At 41.9% G+C, this 22334-nt stretch overlaps 4 protein-coding genes across 6 annotated transcripts in view; 2 read left to right on the forward strand and 2 right to left on the reverse strand.

The window, feature by feature from the left end:
- LOC116041340 (hepatitis A virus cellular receptor 2-like) overlaps positions 1-22334 on the forward strand; it is a 180113-nt gene that overhangs the window by 112211 nt on the left and 45568 nt on the right. The window lies entirely within an intron of this gene.
- Positions 1-22334, reverse strand: part of LOC116059867 (Fc receptor-like protein 5) — a 125286-nt gene that overhangs the window by 78502 nt on the left and 24450 nt on the right. Inside the window, exons 5-7 of the mRNA XM_035993827.1 lie at positions 5839-5874; positions 4489-4752; positions 4167-4409 (exon numbers count right to left, since the gene is read on the reverse strand). Coding sequence (XP_035849720.1) covers positions 4167-4409; positions 4489-4752; positions 5839-5874 — 543 coding nt within the window. The remainder of the gene's footprint in view (positions 1-4166; positions 4410-4488; positions 4753-5838; positions 5875-22334) is intronic.
- The window catches only part of LOC116059873 (butyrophilin-like protein 1), a 267674-nt gene that overhangs the window by 45542 nt on the left and 199798 nt on the right, over positions 1-22334 (reverse strand). The window lies entirely within an intron of this gene.
- On the forward strand, positions 15593-20445 carry LOC116059872 (Fc receptor-like protein 5). Of its 2 annotated transcripts, none has more exons than XM_031313138.2 (5): positions 15593-15787; positions 16436-16471; positions 17026-17289; positions 19521-19763; positions 19811-19943. In XM_031313138.2, the coding sequence occupies exons 1-5, from the start codon at positions 15757-15759 to the stop codon at positions 19918-19920; spliced, it is 684 nt and encodes a 227-aa protein (XP_031168998.1). In that variant the 5' UTR covers positions 15593-15756; the 3' UTR covers positions 19921-19943. The 2 variants fall into 2 exon arrangements, with proteins under 2 accessions (XP_031168998.1, XP_035849866.1); XM_035993973.1 differs by lacking the exon at positions 19811-19943 and adding an exon at positions 20230-20445 and having other exon boundaries at positions 15599-15787.

The raw sequence follows: 22334 nt of genomic DNA on the forward strand, positions 1-22334 counted from the left end.
AACAGTGTAAGAAGGTTAACTGTCTGACTTTTGTCTCTGTACTTTTTTATGAAATGTATTAACTGTTGGTTTGGACACTCTGTTATGAGGTGTCATGTGTGTTTAGACATGTTATTGATCTTTATTTTATAATCCGGAACACACAGTAAACATTAACGTTTTGTACTTTCTGACTGACCTAAGTTTTATTTTTACCCAATTTTACTTGAATATAATATTGAAATACTCGGTGTACGTGCAGTTTAACAGGTGTTAGGGTTACGGGTGTTAGTGCTAATTTGGGACACTAAACTGCACGTGAGCACAAATACTTTAGTGATGAATTAATTAAAAAGTTAAGATGAAAAACATATAATTTAAAGAGCGAGCCAGCAGAGTGAACTGTGAGCTGAACTGAGCATGTGTAAAGAAAGAGAAGGAGCTGTGCTGCCACCTGCTGGCTGTCTGACTCAACTGATATGATGCTTTCATCCAAACACATTTTTACAATGAGCATCTCATTCCCACTCTCAGCAGTGATAGAGAGCTGACGTTAAAGACACTGACTGAACTGACAACTGAAATACAAACCCTGTAAAAGACAGAAAGTAGATCAATTTCATGAAAAATACAAAAAAAGCTTTATTGTTATAATATTTATAAGAGTTCTGTTAGAGACAACTGTCAACCATCAACACCAGTTAAGATGAGAGTGTTACCTGTGGCCCTGCCTCGATATAGAGACACCATGATGAAAGTGGAGATGTAGTATGGTCAGAACACCACCAGGTGGCAGACCAGTCTGATCACAAGGTGGAGGGGGTCTGAGGCTGTGGGCGGAGCTGAGGTGTCAGGGGGCAGAGCTGAGGTTGTGGAGCTCGAAGGAGGGCTTGTGGTCGTAGGTTTCTCTGTAGAGAGAATCAGCTGTCAGGTGAATATCTGGATGAATGAACTCCTGAAATCAAAGGTAACCTCCTCACCTGTGACAGAGACCCAGCTGGGTGGAGACTCTCCAACACTGCTGATGTAACACTTGTAGAGGCCTTCATCAGACCTGGAAACATGGTGGATGGTCATGTGACCTGCAGGCTCAGTCCTGATGAAGGATCCATCTTTATAGAAACCAGCTGGGAGGTTGGAGGACGTCTTTGTTTTACAGTACATTGATTCTCTGAGACAATCATTTCATCTCTTTACACTTGCAATCATTTATGCTCCTGGGATGCTCCAGTATCTTAACCTTATTGTGTGTGATGCTTTTCATCTTTTTCTCGCTTGTTTTCTACTTTTGCCCACAACAAGTATCTCTACATTAAAGTCACTCAGAGTTTCAAAGGGATGTGGTTAACTATATCTGGTATACTGGGGGATTTCATAGTGTGAACAAGCCTGCGGCTGTAGATGTAAGTGTGATGTACCGTTGTTTATGTGCAGGTTTGATGAAAAACAAACTTATTGTTTGTACAAACAGTTCATACACATACATTGACAACTTTGTGTTGATTGGGGCCTAACTCTTCTATCTAGACGAAAAAGTGTACTGACCTTGGTTTGTTGTGCTGCTCAGCAGTGAGGTCAGAACTGAAGAGAAATGGACCTCAGGTTAGTTTGAGCTTTTACTGCAGACAGACAGAACAACTGTGAGCTCAGAGAAGATGGAGTCCACACTAAATACTCTCAGCATCTTCCAGCTTTAACACCAGTTTATTCTGCTTTTCTAACACGCTGCAGCTCCGTCCAATAAGCTCTGACGTTAACCCTTTAACTACAGTTTCTCTGCAGCTGTTGTCACTTCCTGCTCTTCAATGTTGTGTCAGCATTAAGTGACAACCTTTTCTGAATGTTTTAAACAATGAAGCTAACAATGTGATGACAGAACAGAGTGTACTTACAGATCAGCCATTGCAGAGATGTTTGTGCCATTGTACCCTATCACTTTGAATGTTTGACTCAGAGCAGCTAAAACCACCATTTCCTTTGTGCAGCAGCCGTGTGGTTTCCCGTCCTTTAGTTGATAGGACAGTTGGTCTCTTGTGTTAGTTTATAATCACTGAGATGAACGTTGTTGTTGTTTGTGATAAAATATTGTTAATGAAGATTAATTCCATACGTTCATTCCAGAAATGTGAATAATAATATAATAATGAATAATTTACACTCTGATGTCTGTGAAGGTTCTCAGTCATCCAGGTCATAGTTATCCAGGGAAGGGTTAAACTCAGGGGCAACTGGACTTTTTTAATATGCTTCAGATATGTTCAGTTCGGACTGATCTGTAGGGAAACCTAGCTGTTTAACCCTTGTGCGGTTGTTTGAATTGCCAACATTGGTTGTTCAGACTTTGTCTGGGTGTCTCCAACAGACAGGAGCACTAATGAACAAATTGGTTTTCATAATCTTAACAACGTCCCCACAGAGGTTAAATAGCTGGGTTTCCCTACCGTTCAGTCAGAACTGAAGAAGTCTCTCGGATGGGAGACAAAACGTCTTTGAGCACCTTTAACCAAGTCCAGTTACTCATGAGTTTAACTCTTAGCTGAACACACGTTGAGTTTTGAGGCTCAGTATGATTGTGGTTACCTAGTTTTCTGTAGAAAACAAACACCCCTACAAGATAGGCAGAGGTTGTCTCACTCTGTGAGCCACAACAAGCAGCAGTACTTTCTATCTGACTGGAAAGCAGTGATGCCGGGTAACGCGTTACTTGTTACTCGTTACTTTTTTCAGTAACGAGTAATCTAACGCGTTACTATTTCCAAACCAGTAATCAGATTAAAGTTACTTATCCAAGTCACTGTACGTTACTATTTTTGTTGTTTTCCTTAGTAAAAATATATATTGTTTTTGCTTTCTTCTTGCGTCTCGGGGAGTGAAGTCACGTATGCGATGACAAGTCACGTTTTCAGCATGTGGACAGTTAACGTGTACCACGCAGCGACACAAACGTAAACAACAATGGAGGGAGGAGAGAGATGCGCGTTTTCTAGCTGGAAATACAGTCACTATTTTGAGTTCGTGTCAGCTAACGAAGTCAATATTAAGGTTCGTTGTACACTCTGTGCTGGTGGCGACAAAGTGCTATCTAGCTACAAAAATACTACGTCAAATTTGAAGAAACATTTGGAGTCGCAGCACTGCAGTCAAACTTACAGAGCAAGTCCCACCAGGTGGTGCGGGGCAGAGAGAAGGAGGTCCCCCACCACCCAAACAACAAAATCTGGACTTCGGTGCAAAACCAGCAACCCTAACACGGCTGACTCGCCTTTGTTTCGTGCCATAATAAATAAGATCCCTACTGGCAATGCCGAGTTGCCTCACAGAACAGCTTTGTCACAGTTGTCATTTTTATGTTGTCAGCAGCTGCTGAATGTAACTAATAAAGTAAGTGGTAATCTAACTTAGTTACTTTTAAAATCAAGTAATCTGTAAAGTAACTAAATTACTTTTAAAATCAAGTAATCTGTAAAGTAACTAAGTTACTTTTTCAAAGTAACTGTGGCAACACTGCTGGAAACACACAGACAACATCACAACATGAATCTGACTCCAGGACAGCAAAGACTTCAGGAAAACTACGGAAACTTTATTGAAAGTATTCAGGATTACAGAGATAGCTGTGGCTGGCAGTAAATAAGCAATTCAAACTCAAAGCAATGATTTCATATTGAATATGTTTAAATCATAATTATATCAGCTTCCTGATTTAACATCTTTGATCCTGAGTTCAGATCAGTTCAGGATGGATGCTCCGTGGTGACAGCGGAGATGACATCATCATAGTCATCCAATCCTTCTTCAGTCTGGATGGGCGGGGTCATCACCACAGAGACTGGCAGGTTGTTTCCTACAGTCAGAGGAGGTTAGAAAGAAAATGTAGATAATAGATCAGATGAAGAGTTCTGTTAGAGACAACTGTCAATCATCAACACCAGTTGAGTTGAGAGAGTTACCTGTGGTCTTGTGTCGATATAAAGACACCATGATGAAAGTGGAGATGCAGAACGGACAGAACACCAGCAGGTGGACGACCAGTCTGATTACAAGGTGGAGGGGGTCTGAGGTTGTGTCAGGGGGTGGCAGAGAACTCGGAGATGTGCTTGTGGTCGTAGGTTTCTCTGTAGAGAGAATCAGCTGTCAGGTGAATATCTGGATGAATGAACTCCTGAAATCAAAGGTAACCTCCTCACCTGTGACAGAGACCCAGCTGGATGGAGACTCTCCAACACTGCTGATGTTGCACTTGTAGAGGCCTTCATCAGACCTGGAAACATGGTGGATGGTCATGTTACCTGCAGGCTCAGTCCTGATGAAGGAGCCATCTTTATAGAAATCAGCTGGGAGGTTGGAGGACTTCTTTGTTTTACAGTGCAGAGTGAGGTCTTCTCCCTCCGTCACAGGGAGGACAGGACTCTGCAGGATCACTGGTCCACCTCAACACAGAGACAAACTACAGCATGTCATCCATTCACACACAGCATCATCAGTACTGACTCCACAGTCTGATCTTACCAGTGACAGTGATGGTGATGCTGTTACTGGTTGCTCCCTCTCTGGACTCAAACCAGTAAACTCCACTCTCCACTGGGTCCATGTAGCTGATTTTACAGGAAGAACCAGCAGTTGTTCCCCAGTCAGGTCCACACTGAGTCCTGGTTTCTCTGGTTGTGTTCCTCCTCAGAGTCCATCCAGCAGAGCTGTCGTCGTCCTCACAGCTCAGAGAGACAGACTGTCCTTGAAACAGCTGAGAGCTGCTGGGACTCACAGTCAGAGAGGCTGGAGAGAGGATTATAAATTCAAATTACTGTTATATGATACATTTGTTCAGAAAACACTAAATAACACGACGAATGACCAACAGAAAGGCTGAAACCCAAAGTTCCAAACTTGTTTCCTGATTAAATGTTAGTGTTGACTAAAGTCGTTGACATATTTCAGAGGTTTAAAGTGCCCATATTATGAAAAAATCACTTTCTGGGATTTGGGGTGTTCTTTTGTGTCTCTGGTGCTTCCACACACATACAAACTTTGAAAAAAATCCATCCATGCTGTTTAGAGTGAGATACGGTTTCTGAATGTGTCCTGCCTTCAGTCTCTGGGTGAGCTGGTCAAAATCTGCTCGTTTCGGCTTGTGACGTCACAAGCCGAAACGAGCAGGCTAACTGCAACCATTAGCTCGTAGCGTTAGCATGCTAACGCTAGCATGCTAACGCTAGCATGCTAACGCTAGCATGCTACCTCGTTCTCAATAGCAAAGCACTGCTACAACACACACAAGTTCACCATAATCTACAAAAGAACTACTTACATGTGCGCCCTCATTTAGAAGTCTCCCAGCTAATCCTGCCTTGTAAATGACTGAAGTTGTAGAAACAGCCTTTCTTTTACTGTCTATGGAGCTAGCTAGCTGACATGATCTACATCTGAGCTACTGCACATATGCAGTGCAATCAAAGATAGTACAGAAGAAGAAGAAGAAAAGAGGTCTCACTCTGTAGCTAAAACAGAGACCAGCTGAAAAGAGGATCTGCAGCAGTGAGAGAGCACTGCAGTACAACAAAAATATGGTGTTTTTTGAAAATTAAACCATGTAAACCTATTCTGGTACAACCTTAAAATACAATATGAACCTGAAAATGAGCATAATATGGCTGCTTTAAAGTTCCCACTGCTTAACAGGAAAATTAGCCCTCGCGTTAATGGATCACATTGAAATTAGGAACAAATGGTATCTAAAAGTGATGTCTCTGCTCTTCCATTTTTAATATTAATATTTTCTTAAGATAACTTTAGAAGAAGTTTCTCAACACAGACAAACTTTGATGTTGCATTTTTCAGACGTTAGTTAGGGACTTTACTGACCTTGGTTTGTTGTGCTGGTCAGCAGTGAGGTCAGAACTGAAGAGAAATGGACCTCAGGTTAGTTTGAGCTTTTACTGCAGACAGACAGAACAACTGTGAGCTCAGAGAAGATGGAGTCCACACTAAATACTCTCAGCATCTTCCAGCTTTAACACCAGTTTATTCTGCTTTTCTAACATGCTGCAGCTCCGTCCAATAAGCTCTGACGTTAACCCTTTAACTACAGTTTCTCTGCAGCTGTTGTCTCTTCCTGCTCTTAAGGGTTGCATTAAGTGACAACCTTTTCTGAATATTTTAAACAATTAAGCTAACAATGTGATGACAGAACAGAGTGTACTTACAGATCAGCCATTGCAGAGATGTTTGTCCCATCGTAACCTATCACTTTGAATGTTTGACTCAGAGCAGCTAAAACCACCATTTTCCTCTGTGGAGAGACAGAGACATCACAGTACAGCACACACAGAATGATCTTTCTGTGGTTGTTAGATCAAAAACTATTGATGCAGGAGTGCATTGATGCGGAAAGGAGGAAGAAACATGTAGCATAACATGCTGATCTTTATTTAAATGAAGGTTTAACAACAGCAGTGTCATTAATGAAAAAAAAATAACTTCCTGTAAAAGCATTTTCACAACCTTTTAAATAAACTCATGTCAACGTTAGACAAACAGTAACAAAAGAGCTATAAAATATGAATTTCTTATGTTTCTTATCTTTTATTTCGGTCTTTACTTACAGAGCAGCCAGAGTAGAGATGTGTCCTCCATCCTGCCACATGGTGAAATGATGTCTACACTTTAGCTGTGGTTTAGTTGGTAGGAAGTGAACGGGGGGGGGGGATTTTGGACCTACGTACTTGACACCATGTCTCTGTTTCAACCAATACGTGGTCAGTAAGAGACTGAAATAAACTGCATAGCTGAAACAAAGTGGTGCATGCACTATCTACTGACGTTGTGTTTCTTAAATAAGAAACGACTACAGTAATGTTAAAAATAAAAACACTTCAATTTCTGTCTATTCTTTTTTCACAGAAGGTGTATAAAAGGCTCCTGTTTAAGGACTACTATGCATGTTCCTGTCAGGATTACATGTTTACATGTTTCTGATTAGTAGCTGGGAAGTCCCTTGAAGCGAACTAGTCAATCACAAGAGGCCGGTTTTACTTAGAGAATCATTTAAAGGTCCCATGGATTGAAAAATTCCCGTTATGAGGTTTTTCAACATTAATATGAGTTCCCCCAGCCTGCCTATGGTCCCCCAGTGGCCAGAAATGGTTATAGGTGTAAACCAAGCCCTGGGTATCCTGCCTTTGAGAAAATGAAAGCTCAGATGGGCTGGAATCTTGCTCCTTATGAGGTCATAGAGAAAGGGGTTACCTCCCCTTTCTCTGCTTTGCCCGCCCAGAGAATTTGGCCGACCCATGAGAGAGAGACATCATGGCTTTCAAACGAGTAAAGTGGCAGTTGGTCAAGGCCACACCCCCACCCTTTTTTTTCTTTAAATGTCTATGAGCGTCACTCACGTGTAAATCTAAAAATAGCAGGGTTTCCCGCAGCATTTTGCAGTTTAGGCGGCTGCCAGCCTGCCGCCTGAACTACGTCGGGTCAAAAAAAAATAAAAAAAGCATCTGAGCGCGTAAACGCAAGCTTATCTGTCCTGTCTGCATATTACAGACAGACTGCGGAGCTTCGACACAGACACACAGACACGTGCGCGCGCAGAGGTGCGGGAGAACTACGTCGGCTCTGCAGTTAGGTTGAAGTCCCAGAGAGTCACTGTAATGCTGATAAAGTGGTTTCAAGTGTGGTTACAGTTTTCAAAACTTCACGCAGACAGCGTTTGCTGCGATATGATATTAATGGCGAGCCGAAAGCGTTCGCGGTGACACTTCCTCCTGAGACATGCAGGCACAACAGTGGTTTCTGTGCCCTGGTGACTGACTGACAGGCTGAGGTTGTAAGGCAAGGCAACTTCATTTCTACAGCACCTTTCAGCAACAAGGCAATTCCATTCCTTTGCACTTAAGTTAGTTCTCCATTAGTTCAATGTTGACAACAGGGCAGTCACCAAGTTTATTGTTAAAGATTTGTGTCATTATGCAGTTTGCACTAAAAAGTCTTTGTTGTTCCTTTGCATTTTAGTTAGTTCAATTATTACAGTTCGGATTGATACCAATCCTGAGTATCTGACTGGCGCACCCCTATCCAAAAGCACAACCAGTTTTATTAATGTTACTCTGAGTGAGCAGTGTTACCAGATTTTTTTAATTTTGATAACTGTTTTGATTCACAACTAAGGTGGAAAATAAAAGTTGTGTGTTTAATGTATTTTTGTTGATGTTGAAATGGATTTTAAGACAGCAAAGCAAATACAGGCTACTCTTTTTGCACTTGCTCTGTTTACTTTGTTTTTATTTTTGTATTCCTCCTGAAAGTGACTTTATTTTGGCTTCAGGTTGCACTACAAATTCATTTTACTTGAACAGTGCAGTGTTAAACAATTTTAATAAATAGAAATGTATTGAAATTTGTTTTGTGTAAATTGTTAATAATTGAGCAATGGGAAAATAATCGCTAATTGAAAAATCAATTGTTAGATTAATCGAAAAATTAATCAATAGATTAGTCGACTAATCGAAAAAATAATCGCTAGATTCATCGTTTAAAAAATAATCGTTTGGGACATAACCCAAATGTAAAATATTTTAAAATTAGAATATGTCAGTCATTTCTTTCGGATGCTCAAAGTAAAGAGATTTCAGCAATACAATTTACAGTTTTTGACTGGGAAGCAGGAGTTCGAGAGGTGTGCTCTTTGAGATTCTCTCTCTCCCAGGAGTCACTTAGCCATGGCAACTTTGATTAGAGCTTGAAAACCACAGCTCCAGTTCTACTCAACCTTGATACAGTCCCCGGACAGACTGGCCGTGGTTGAAAAGTCAAAAAAATTACTTTTCCTTAACCCCGATGGTAAACATCATGAGGTCAAGGAAAGGTGTGAAGGAGAATTCAAAAGGAATTAGGATAAGACAACCGTGGTGCGAGGAGAATCTGACTGCCCTTAAGGCTGATTTATGCTTCTGCGTTGAATCGACGGCGTACCCCTGCAGACTCCTCTGCGTTGCTGTGAACCCCCCTCCGAGCCCTCCGCCGTAGCTCGACGTGCATCTCCAAAAATGTGTAACATCGCGTCGAGGCGACACAGACTGCAAGGACTGCGATTGGTCAACTGGTCCTGTGTGTTGATAGTCGGTGTTTCAAGCAGCCTACTGTGGGGAGTAGCAACATGCTAGTTCACTGACATCAGCTTTGCAAATAAACTCAGACATATTTTGGTTACAATGACGGGGTTATCTGTTTGTAAAGTGTCTATATGTCAGTAACGTTTTGAAATTAACACTTCGCCAGCAAGCAGTACTTTGTGGGCAGTTGTGCTAAAGTTTGCTTGCTAACATAACATAAACTGGCTGGCAGACACCTCGCAAATAAGCTCAGGCTTATCACCCCCTAGCGTTATGGCGGTGAAATGCACTGCGATGCAAAGCAACCCCGATGCAGAACTCCGAAAGGGTCACGATGCCGTAGGAGCAACGGCGTGGAGTTGACACAGAAGCATAAAACAGCCTTTACACTCGGCTGATGTTGTCGACATGGGTCTGCCGGTGAAACTACACAGTTTTGAAGGTGGACCACAGAGAGGCATCAGGATACTTCGCCCGACAATATTCTCTAAACAGTAAACACAGCGGAAATGTCCGCTATACTGTGCGCATTTACGCAAAAGAACAGCAGTCAGCAGCGTAACTTCTTTTATTATTTCAGGAGATAAAAGTAAAGTTGTGTTTTTTCTGTCATGTTAATAACTACAGTTTTTAGCTTTGCTGTTTAAATGTCCCATGATATCAGCTACAGCGATATTATACTGCACGCAAGGAAACATTTACAGTTACTGAAAGCAGCCTCTCTCATCACTGCAGTAAATCTTTGAAGAAAGCACTGATACATCCCTACAATACATTTAAAAGCAATAGTCTACAGAGACTGTAGAGAGGGTCAAACTAATTTATTTGGGTGATTTCAGGTAATTTATTTGAATGCCGTCAGAGCCGATCCGCACACATTCTCACATAATTTTCCTACTTTCACACTTTCGTGAAATTGCACAGACTGCAGCCCCCCCCCTACTGAACAAATGGCCTTACTGTTAAATTATATTAAAAGGCTGAATTGCAGCTTCTGAGGAAAATTTAGCAGAGAATTTAACTACGTTAACGACATTTGGCTTGCCATATTCTACTTAATGAAACCGGTCTTCTATTCACATCTGTAAAAAGAATTAAGAAAAACGACTTGCGTCACAATTATTACTCAACCACAAAAACGTCCATGCGTTAAAAGATACTTCTTCGAATAACGCACATAACCCAAATCTTTTGTTCAACAGCAGCAGCAGCAGCACCGAGGAATCCTACTTTCCTGAGTCCGACGCCGAGAGGGCCATTAAGGAACTTCCCCGACTGGCAACAGACTGGAGTAGAGGCAGTAGCAGAGACCCTTTTGTTGATACTGAAATAATTGACCTTATGATAGACAGTGGACAATATAGTGTGACAATTAGTTTGTGTTCTCCAACATGTACACACTGCTGTTGTGAAGCAGGGATACACAGCTCACGAGTGTGTAGTCAAAAGAGAGAAATGCTGTATATTTCAGTGACTCCTACAGATTAAGACAAATAATGAATTTTCTCAATAAATAAACGTTATTCTTGGCTCAATTGTTCAGTGTCTTTGGGTTCAAATAAAATGATCATGATCCCATAGGTGATGGGTTTTTTTTTACCATGGGTTTACAGACACATCTCTACTGATTGGGTATCACCTGGAACACAACCAATAATTGAGAGACACACCCACCAAACGAGAGAAAACATAACTCAAGCCGTTGCACACCGTTCCCAGGAAACGTGTGTGCCCCAACTCTTTGCCCGAGGGGAAGCCCACAGTCTCAGACTTTAAAAAACACTGGTTTAAGCTTTTAATAGTGTTTTTGTACATTAGCCCTTAGTATAGACCACACGGACTGTTTGACTTTGCCCACTGAAACTGTTGAAAAGTATAAAACGTTGGTTCTCATGTTTGACACATAGGCTATATTATTATAATTCAAGTAAGGTTTTCCCAGTATACTCTAATTTCTCCTGTTGGCTAGCAATGTGCATATTAAGAGTTGAGTGAGATGCTATACTGTGATGTGATTTTTGTGTATGTATGGTAGAAAATGAGATCACCCTCACAATACCGTCTTGTATTGCTGAGGAGCAGCTTTGAATTTTCCATTTCCAATTAAATACAATTTCATGACCAGGAACTTGAGAGTAATTTAACTTTTTGGTTGTTGTAAACAGCAGAACTCATCACATTCACACTCAGCCATGGAGATGGAAATAGTAGGTAAGAAGGGTCACTTAAGTTGTTCACATATGCAAGTATATACTGTATTACAACTAAAACTAACACCATTTTTCCATAGCCATGAGGACATCCATTACCCGCATGGCACAGCGTATGGACGCATTTGAGGAGAAGATGGATGAGCTGCTCATGCTCTTAAGGAGCTCCCAGTCACCTCCCTCTGCTCCAGTCGATGACATGTTGCTGTCGCCGTGCTCGACAGTCAGCGAGCTGCATGAGTTCAACAGGAGTCTCGGTCAACAAAATGGTAATTAAGTGGCCATAGTCCCGCCCTACCCTGCCCTAAGATTAACACTATATAATTGCATAAATTCAAATATCATTATAACTGAACTGACTTATCTTACAAAATGAGATTGTACAAGCTCTCCACTTTGTTCTACATGTATAATTTGTATTTCTATATGTTTTTTACAGCAACTTTTCCTGACAACCCTTGGAGGATAGTATAGCCTGCGGGGTAGAAAGACAAAGAAGGCCTTCCAGGACCTGACAATCTGCAGGATTATAACAGTATTTTATTGTTCACATCAGTATTATGCTTAGCGTGGCTGATAAGAGGTTTTAATTTTACTTGTAACTTTGCTTCATTTTGACTTCTACTCTAGAGGCCTCCCAGAAAAACTTTCCTGCGCTGACTGCAACAGACGCGGAGGACTTCATTGGGCAAGTGCTTAAGTTTGCCCCACACAGATGGTAAATTGAAATTTTTCTATGTGATGTTCATAATAATCATGTTCATAATAATCAAAAACTATCAATATTTGTGATCAGAAAAAAACAGGGTTGTTAGTAAGGCAATTTGTCTTGCTTTTGTCAACGTGTTCATTCTTAGTATGACATATCAAACGTTTGTTTCTTTCTTTTTAGGCCAGCTGAGAAGGACTGAGCCTTCAAAACCATGGAGATCTATTTTTTTTGCAGAAGCATGGCCTACCACAAGTGCTATTAGCCATCTTCTACACTGCTGCCATCCTCCTGCCTCATCCCCTCTGGCAGGCGCTACAGATCCCTGCACACACAAACAACCAGACACAAGAACAGCTTCTTTCCCACTGCCATCACTCTCCTGAACTGCTGATAAGTGGGGTCATCCCCACTTTGGCCACTCACCTACACATTACATACTTTATCATTCCAATATGCATCTTGCACACTACATTTGCACTATTATGTGTCTATATGGCCAATAAAACTGATTCTGATGCTTGTGTGTATATATATATATATATATATATATATATATATATATATATATATATATATATATATATATATATATATATATTTTTAGGCCTTTTATATTTTTTTGTATTTTGTTCATTTTATATTGTATGAATGTAAAAAAGAACGTTAGGGGAACGTTAGCGGAGCGTTCCCTAAAGGTTGCAACGTTAGGGGGACGTTCTATGTAACTAAAAACTAACGTAGCGTACCATAAATTGTTAGCTGGGATGTCCCTGTAATGCGTGTTACTAACGTTACTTTGGGAAATGATTAGGTCTCTGTATATTATAGAGTGTGGGCTAGACCTACTCTATCTATAAAGTCTCCTGAGATAACTCCTGTCACTATGAATAAAATTGGATTGTACTGTGGCCCCCTGGAGGTGTCGACTGTGAAGAAGGTCTTTATAGTGTATGCTGTGGTGAGAGGAACTATTATTGAAAATATATAAATTATTATCAAGTATTACTGAAAAGTTGTAATAATTAGGTAATGGAATTTGATGTATTTGAGGAATTTGAGGGTCAGAAATATTTTTTGGAAATACTTTGCAATGACAACAGGATACCACAAGGTGGCGCCATCAGCCAGTTACTGCTTATGATGACGTGTGATGGTGTTTGGATCTGTCAGAGAATAGGTGTAGAGTTAGTAACTAATCACTGTAGTGTAAATGTTGCTCTTGCTCTTTAATTAAAGGCTCTATGGTTTCAAATCGAACTTTATTGATCCTCAGGAGGCACTTATAGCATTACAGTCACACAAGAGAAATACCATAGGTTGTTAGGAGCAGGATACAGATGGATATTTACAATAAAATAACAAATAAATACAAGCTAGAAAGATAAACACTAAAACGGTGTGCATACCAATAAAATACCAAGTAATGGTAGTTGCAGCTACATTGGATGTGTGCTTTGTGGGATTTCTTTTAGGATATTGAATTTAGAAAGGTTGAAGATGTTCAGTACCTTGTTGCACACTGAAGGATTCTCAGCAAGAACCATCAGGTCTAGAATAATAAAGAACAATAGAAAATATCACAGTCAAATAGTAAATGTGCACACAGGGTGGCAACATAACAGCAGATCTACTGATACTGTAGAGGAAGAATGTGAAACAGACTGGAAAAAACTGCTGTTTATAGGGAAGTAACAAGATGATAATAGTATAATATAATACTCTTATAATTCCATGGCTCCTTCACCTTAGACATTGAGATGAACTCACTCTGTGTTCATGGGTTGGTTTTTAATTATTTAACAGACGGCTTTATGAATGTAAAAATCCCTCAAAGCCGCTTGGGCTCCTCGACCGGATCGTCGCCTCGTCGGTTAGCCGCTAGCTGGCTGCCCTCATTCACCCAACGCGTGGCGGCTAATCCTAGCTACTACAGTGGCTAACCCGATTGCCGACCTCCTTCTCACAGGCAACCTCCACCAGATGCAAACTCTGCAACTGGTCGAACTCGTCAACTACTCCATTCCATCCTGCATCCCAGTTAGAAACCCGGACTGGACTACAGTGCTATCCGCACTTCATATATACCTACTCTCCAATCATTTGCAAATCCGCTCACTGTCCCCCCTCAACTGCAATAGCCCCCCTCCCAACCGACCACACGCACTGCTAACCGGGACAACCTCAGATCTTTCCAGCATGCCCCCATCCCACCACCCTCTCACCATGCCAACGTTGCCCTCCTCAACACCCGATCGCTCAACAATAAAGCCCCTGCCCTCCATGAACTAATCCTCAACAACACGCTGGACTTCCTTCTGCTCACCGAATCCTGGTAACAACCCAACAACTTCTTCTCCCTCAACCAAGCATCCCCCCCTGGCTACAACTACATCTGCAAACCCCGCCCCTCCCGCCGTGGAGGTGGCCTCTCTGTTATTTTCAATCAGAACTTACGGATCACAGAACTCACCCTCCCCTCAATATCATCGTTTGAATATCTCGCCTTCAAAGCTCTTTCCTGCATGACAGTCATCCTCATTTACTGGCCACCTAAACCAAATCCCTCCTTCCTCTCTGATTTTACTGAACTCCTCACACTAGCCTCATCTCTCTCTCCACGTCTGCTGCTACTCAGTGACTTAAACATCCACATGGAGTCCCCCACCTGCAAGCTCTCATCAGAATTCACCATTTTACTGGACACCTTCACTCTCACCCAACATGTCACATTCCCTACCCATGAAAAAGGACACATCCTCGAATTGGTCTGCTCCACAAACCAACCGGTGCTCGACCTCCATCCATGCCTCTTTCCCCTCTCTGATCACAAACTGATACGTTTCACCATCCCTTCTCCAACCCCACGCCCCCGCCTCCCCAGAAATATCACCTTCCGCAAACTTAAATCTATTGATCCACACCATCTCTCTGACCTGCTCTCCACCACTCTCCACTGGACACAACCCTCACCTCACCTGATGACCTCACAAACCACCTCAACTCCACCTTGTCTACCTCCCTCAACACCCTGGCCCCCCTCAAAACAAAAAACGTCACTTTTAACACCTCTTCCCCCTGGTACACACCTGCACTCCGGAAAATGAAACAAACGGCAGTGTCCGACTGCGTCCTGCTGCGTCCAACCGCGTCCACCCAGGCTGCTGTGCCACACTACACCCCATAACGCCCTGCTGTGCCCTACTATGACATGAACTACTACGACTACCACTGTGGCCACTGTTCCACTATCTTTATTATGACTATTATTGCCACCATTCACCACACCCCCAACTGGTGCCGTCAGACACCGCCTACCAAGAGTCTGGGTCTGTCCGAGGTTTCTTCCTAACAAAAAAGGGAGTTTTTCCTCGCCACTGTCACAATAGCTACTGCTAATGCTTGCTCTTGAGGCAACCACTATAATAGTTGGGGCTTCGTAAACTACAGAGTTTGGTCTAGACCTACTCTATCTGTAAAGTGTCTCGAGATAACTCTTGTTATGATTTGATACTATAAATACAATTGAATTGATTTGAATTGAATTGAATATGGAAATAATCCTCTTTAAGAATATCTGATCACAAACAACAATGTTTATCTCTACAGATGTAAAGTTACAGTTCTTGCAAGCTTCCTGTCTACTGCAGAGGAAACCAGACATTAAAGCACACAGAGGAAATGTGTGGTTTTAGCTGCTCTGAGACATTCAACATTCAAAGTGCTTGGTGTCACATCATCAACACGTACGATGGGACAAACATCTCTGCAATGGCTGATCTGTAAGTACACTCTGTTCTTTTCTAATTTTCATCCTTACATTGCTGTGCAGAGAAGAATGAAAGCGAGATAACATCTGCTGGAAAACTAAATAACTATCATAACTTACAGTTTACTGATCAGTGTGAGCAAAACAAAAAAGAAAGGTCTAAAGCAAGTAAGATGTAACTAACTCATTATTTAACAGTTCAATATGTTTAGAAAATGTTTAAGGGTTAATGTCAGGACTGAGCTGCTGTGTTAGATTCTTTTTGGGGAATTTTTAGGCCTTTATATGACAGGACAGCTGAAGACATGATAGGGGGGAGAGAGGGGGAAATGACATGCAGCAAAGGGCTGCAGGTCAGAGTTGAACCCTGGCCCGCTGCATCGAGGAGTAAACCTCTACACATGGGCGCCCGCTCTACCAACTGTGCTATCCGGGCACCTATTGTTACATATTTTTAAAGCATTTTAAAAATCGTCCAAGTTGCAGGATTTGTACTAACTCAAAGGAGCTGTGTTCTTTGCTTTTATGTTTGTTCTGTTAAAGTTCTCATTAAAAACGAAAGTCTGGCCATTTAGCTTGGACTCCATCTTCTCTGAGCTCACAGTTGTTCTGTCTGACTGCAGTAAAAGCTCAAACTAACCTGAGGTTGATTTCTCTTCAGTTCTGACTTCACTGCTGAGCAGCACAACAAACCAAGGTCAGTAAACTTCTTCTATCACATCTGAAACCCCCTGATTTAGTCTGAGAAACCCTGATAGTAGAGTCCGAGCTGAGGATGCATGACATTAGACGTTACGTTGATCACATTATATAGGACACAAACACAATCAGCACTTTTCTCAGCTAAATGTGTCAGAGTGGAAGTGAGCCGCAGATCCTGTCTACTAGACGCTGCTGTGATAACAGACTGTATTGAAATGAAATGTGGAAAACCCCCAACTTCTCTGTACAAATACAAACTAAAGAGTCAGTACACAACATGTTCAGCCCTCAGCCGATCAATCAGCTTCATCTCATGTCAGACAGTGAGGCAGATTGTCAGAGAAAGTAAGTGTAGCTTTTTTATTAGGACTGGACTGGAGTGAGTTAACAAGTTATCCTAATGAACAATTTCTAATGGGACTTCAAATAAAGCAGCTATGAGATATTTTAGACATCTGAAATCTGTCTTCAGTTTCCACACAAACAAGTTTGGGCTCCAGTCTTTCTTCCAGAAATAATTTAGTGTTTTCTAAACCCTCCTCCCTCCAGCCTCTCTGACTGTGAGTCCCAGCAGCTCTCAGATATTTGAAGGACAGTCTGTCTCTCTGAGCTGTGAGGAGGACGACAGCTCTGTTGGATGGACTCTGAGGAGGAACACAGACAGAGAAACCAGCTCTCAGTGTGGACCGGATTGGGGAATATCTCCTGGTTCTTCCTGTAAAATCAGCTACATGGACCCAGTGGACAGTGGAGTTTACTGGTGTGAGTCCAGAGAGGGAGCAACCAGTAACAGCATCAACATCACTGTCACTGGTAAGTACATTTCCAGGACTATTTCTGGATGTCCCTCACCTTCCGCTCTCTATGTGTTGTTGTTCTCAAACTCGGCTTTGGGAAACATTAAACTTCGAGCTAGCATGCTACAGGCTAAAAATAGCGAGAATTGAAGAAACTTGGTTAATTTGTTTTATTGTAAAGATTTACAAAGAATATGTTTACATCCTCTGTAATAAGTAAAGGCAACTGGGTTCTCATTTATAAACGTGGGCTGAATATGTGCGTGGGCTGACGCTGAAAATGTGCGTAAGCCACTTCCCACGCTAAGGTTGTTTATAAAAAACGAACTTGACGGAAGAATGTGCGGTCCTCCACGCAAACTCTGACCCATGCGTACGCACATTTTGGAGATAAAATAGGAATTGGTGACGCAGATGGTGAGGTGGTGAACTGAAGTCAGACTGGGTAAATGGGGATAACAATTACTTGTAATATTTTCAAGTATTGATGCCTCACGCAAATTTTTTCACTCCATATCATCCACGTTACCATGAAGATTAAATCCAGCAGTATTATTTGCGCTTGTACTGAGTGATACTTGTTCCATAAACACTTCCAACTCAAATCTTAAATGTTTAATCGGCGCTGTCTCACTGTCACATTGTCCGCTACGGAGCGCAGGAGGAGGGGATGGCCCGACTGCATGGAATACAGGATAGCATCAAATTCCCTACCATTAGATAACTCCAAAACACAGTTTAAATAACTAAATATCTGTCTTTAAAACTATGCATATATCATCAAATTTTAAAGTCTGAAAATACAGCTGTTAAGCTCTCGCGCAATCGTTACACTTAATGTCCTCGTTATCAGTCCTAACTTTAATACTGTTTGTGACAAAACCAACATGAAGTATGTTTGCCTATTACACTTTCTTTCGTCTTCAAATTGTATCTCAGGGTGGGGGATACCACTAAGTGATGCTGTGTTGGCAAGGTGTTAACAATCACAAATTGTTGTAAACATAGAGTATAACTACTGCGGTGAACCCGTGCGTAATGCTGCATGATGGCACTGCTGGCCCTGCAGGAGGACTACGGTAATGGAAGAATCAGGAGAGAAAGAGACTTCAGAGACCACGACGATGACTGGCTAATATGCTGATTTAGATTCCCTAAAGCTGAGCTCTTGGATCTATGTACTGAATTGGGTCCAGTAGGGCAACGCACCGTGCCATCCCGTTCCATCACGGTCCAAATACAGGTCCTCGCCACTCTGGGGGCAACCGGCTGTTTCCAGAGGGAAATGTCAGACAGCTAAGGGTTTTTTTTATGTATAATCCTTAACTTTATCACTAAGGCTCTGAATTTGAAGCAATTCCTGAATGTCTGAGATTTTTTTTGCTTTTTCTCCATCAGTCATCATGATTCGGTGTAACAACTGCCAGTGTCATTCATATAATGATCAGCATTCATGAGGTGCTTTGCATTGACTATTTATGGTTAAAAAATGGGCGTGTACAGGGCGGGATAAGAGGCTGATCCACGTACACACACTTGTAGGTAATCTCTGATTTATAAAGGGAACATTGCTTACAGGTGTGTGTATACATGGTTTTATAATCTGACTTCTTTTTGGCGTACGCCATTTTGGGCTTTTGGGCTTATGTACACTTATAGTAAGGATCCTAAACACAGTTTTATAAATGAGACAACTGGTCTTGTAGAAATTCTTGAAGACATTTCTTCTCCTATCCAAGAGACTTCAGTTCAGACTGACTAGTGGGGAATTCCAGACATTTACTCTCTTGTGTGTTGTGTCACTTTAAGGGTCATTGAGTCACATGGGAGTAGTGGAAGGTCGTAAGGAGCCGTTGGGAGTCGTCCTTGGAATCTTTAGGATCACAGGTGTATCGTTGACCTACCTTGTTGTCATTTGTGGACTGCAGTCCTGAGCTCCCTCCCTCGCTCAACAGACCTCGACACCTTGACTCAGGTGACTCTCATGACAACCGGGTCAATGACCACCTATGATCCTAACAACTCTCATGTGACACCACCTTGACTGGAAGTGCCAACAACTCCCATATTGCTCCGTATGACTTCCTACAACTCCTAACTACTGCTTACAACTTCCTCCGACTCCCTGTGTAGACGGTGTAGCCAGACTTTACATCACAGTGCTGTGAAGATAGAGCAGGCTATGCAAGAATAGTATTGATGCTGTGTGTGAATGGATGACATGCTGTAGTTTGTCTCTGTGTTGAGGTGGACCAGTGATCCTGCAGAGTCCTGTCCTCCCTGTGATGGAGGGAGAAGACCTCACTCTGTACTGTAAAACAAAGATGTCCTCCAACCTCCCAGCTGATTTCTATAAAGATGGCTCCTTCATCAGGACTGAGCCTGCAGGTCACATGACCATCCACCATGTTTCCAGGTCTGATGAAGGCCTCTACAAGTGTCTCATCAGCAGTGTTGGAGAGTCTCCACCCAGCTGGGTCTCTGTCAGAGGTGAGGAGGTTACCTTTGATTTCAGGAGTTCATTCATCTCTCTACAGGGAAACCTACGACCACAAGCCCACCTCCGACCTCGCTGCCGCCCCCTTCCTCAGGGTCAGCTCCGCCCCTTGCATCAGACCCCCTCCACCTTGTGTTCAGACTGGTCTGACACCTTGTTGTGTTCTGTCCCGACAGCATCTCTACTTTCATCATGTTGTCTTTGAATTAAAACAACAGGTGACCCAAAAGAAATGTAAATATCTGTATGGTATATATGAAATAAGTGGGTCAAAATAACTACATATTACTTTGTCTGAATAGCCCAATGGAAATAATATAAATAACACTAAAACTGGGTCAAGATTTTTTTGTTTGGAAGTGGAACGTTGTGGATATAGACTAGGTTAAAATTGATGCCGTATTTTTGTTGCTTTCACTTCTTTTCCGTTTATAAAATGTATATTGACTCCTCTGACAGGAAAAAACCAACCCATCTCCATGGTAAGAGCACCCACCCGAGCTGAGAAGATCTTGCCTGTCTGTGGTGGCATCAAGGCGGTCAGCACTGTGCATCACATCTGAGCGGAACTAGTGTCACATCTGGAAGATGATTTAAACATATTCAATACAAAAGTTTTTTTTCTTTGAGTTTATATTTCTCCTTTACTGACAGCCACTGCCACATATGTAATGTACGGAATATTTTCAATAAAGTTTGTTTTACAGTTTTGCCTGAAGTTGTCTTGATTGGTTGTGTGTTGTGTGTCTCACAGAGTGTGACATCCTCTGACTGTCTTTGAGATCTGTCGTTGTCGTGTGTGTTTCCTCAGAAAACTAGGTCACCACCACAGTATATTTAAGCAATAGCTCTTGACAGGCCGTGGTATGTTGTGAATGTATCACAGCAAAGGGGCGTTGTTTGGGCTGACGGAGTGTGGAGGAACATAGAGTTTTATTAATAAATAACGATTTTACAATAAAATAGGCCCTCCTGGGCTGCCCAAACATACAGAGGCGGTGGCGGCTATGGAACGCAGCGTAGCTGCTGTTAAATACAGATCTCTGTGCGTCATTTTGTCTTCTCTGAGCTGTTTCTGATCATGACTTGATGCTGGCTGCTTGCCAAGTTACACTGAATACAGCTGTCAGAGAGGTTTGTTGACAAATCACTATGGAGTAATAGAAGACAAACACACCTGAGACGTAGATGCGTAGAGTGGCATGAAGCAGATTTTTCCTTCTGAAGCCATTTCTGTAGTCAACTAAATGATTTACGCTCTCTGCTATCAGGATTTCTCTAAGATCTAATAGAAATACAGTTCTTGACTGAATGATCTGTGAACGAGAGCAGCCTGGCCAAGACAGGCAGCAGGACATAAACCACGGTTGCAGACATATCAAAATGAATACAAAGAACAAGTTATCTTGCATTGGCGTTGCCTCATTTATTTATAAAAACACATTTCATACACGAGGCAGAATCAATGTGCTTCACATTAAAACATGTCATAGAATAAAACATTAAAACAGCATTTAAAAGAATGCATGAAAGACATTTGATCAAAAGAATAAAGATAAAAGTGCAGTAGGGTTAAGAGTTTAGCAGAAAGCAAAGGTTGTAATCTTGATTACCGGCGGGGCAGGGTGTATAGCTGCAGACACAGCACCCCTGCTTTTCTCTGCTTCTCTTTACAGTCATCAGATTTACCTATCGTATAATCAATAATATAGTGCCTCTCCTAGTTATGGTATTATAATTCTAGACTGCCGAGGAAGTTCCTTCTTATGACACGCTCTTTTCTTTTGTTTCCTTTTATGCACATCCTGTCCCAGAAGTGCTTGTTACTAACCTAGCTCTGGGGAGTTTACTCCCCGGAGTCCTTATGTTTCTTCTTCGCCCAGAACATCGCCTCGGATTAGGGCGACACCAAGACCTGGGTCTTGGGTGCAGCTGTGGCTATGGACCTGCTACACCCTGCTACGCTCTGCGATTCCCTGCAATGCCCGGCTACGTCCTGCTGCGTCCTGCTGCGTCCACCGCGTCCACCCATGCTCTGCTGTGCCACGCTACATCCCGTACCGCCATAACCCCAACCGGCAGACACCGCCCACCAAGAGTCTGGGTCTGCCGAGGTTTCTTCCTAAAAGGGAGTTTTTCCTCGCCACTGTCGCAATAGCCACTGCTAATGCTTGCTCTTGGGGGAACTATTGGAATTGTTGGGGCTTTGTAAATTATAGAGTGTGGTCTAGACCTACTCTATCTGTAAAGTGTCTCGAGATAACTCTTGTTATGATTTGGTACTATAAATAAAATTGAATTGAATTGAATTGAATTGAAAATTTAAAAGTAGTCCAGCAGGACTTTTGTTAAACTAGGTGCTCTGTATGAAGGTAAATATGGTGCAAAAAGGGAGAGCTTGTAGAATACAATGTGAGAACTTGCAGAACAAAAAATCTGAACTTGTATGTTAAAATTTGCACTTGTAAAAATTTAATTTGCACTTGTAAAAATAAAATTTGCACTTGTAGAAAATGTTCACACACCTGTATTCTGAATGTGAAGTTACAGAAAAAATATTCACA

This window comes from Sander lucioperca, chromosome 17 (assembly GCF_008315115.2).
Source record: "Sander lucioperca isolate FBNREF2018 chromosome 17, SLUC_FBN_1.2, whole genome shotgun sequence".
Lineage (NCBI taxonomy): Eukaryota > Metazoa > Chordata > Actinopteri > Perciformes > Percidae > Sander > Sander lucioperca.

Excerpts from the sequence above, each read along its gene's own strand:
- LOC116059872 (XM_031313138.2), top strand. The coding sequence starts at position 15,757 with ATGGGACAAACATCTCTGCAATGGCTGATCT. Across the intron at positions 16,472-17,025 it reads GAGCAGCACAACAAACCAAG|CCTCTCTGACTGTGAGTCCC; the intron begins GTCAGTAAACTT and ends TCCTCCCTCCAG. Across the intron at positions 17,290-19,520 it reads CATCAACATCACTGTCACTG|GTGGACCAGTGATCCTGCAG; the intron begins GTAAGTACATTT and ends CTCTGTGTTGAG.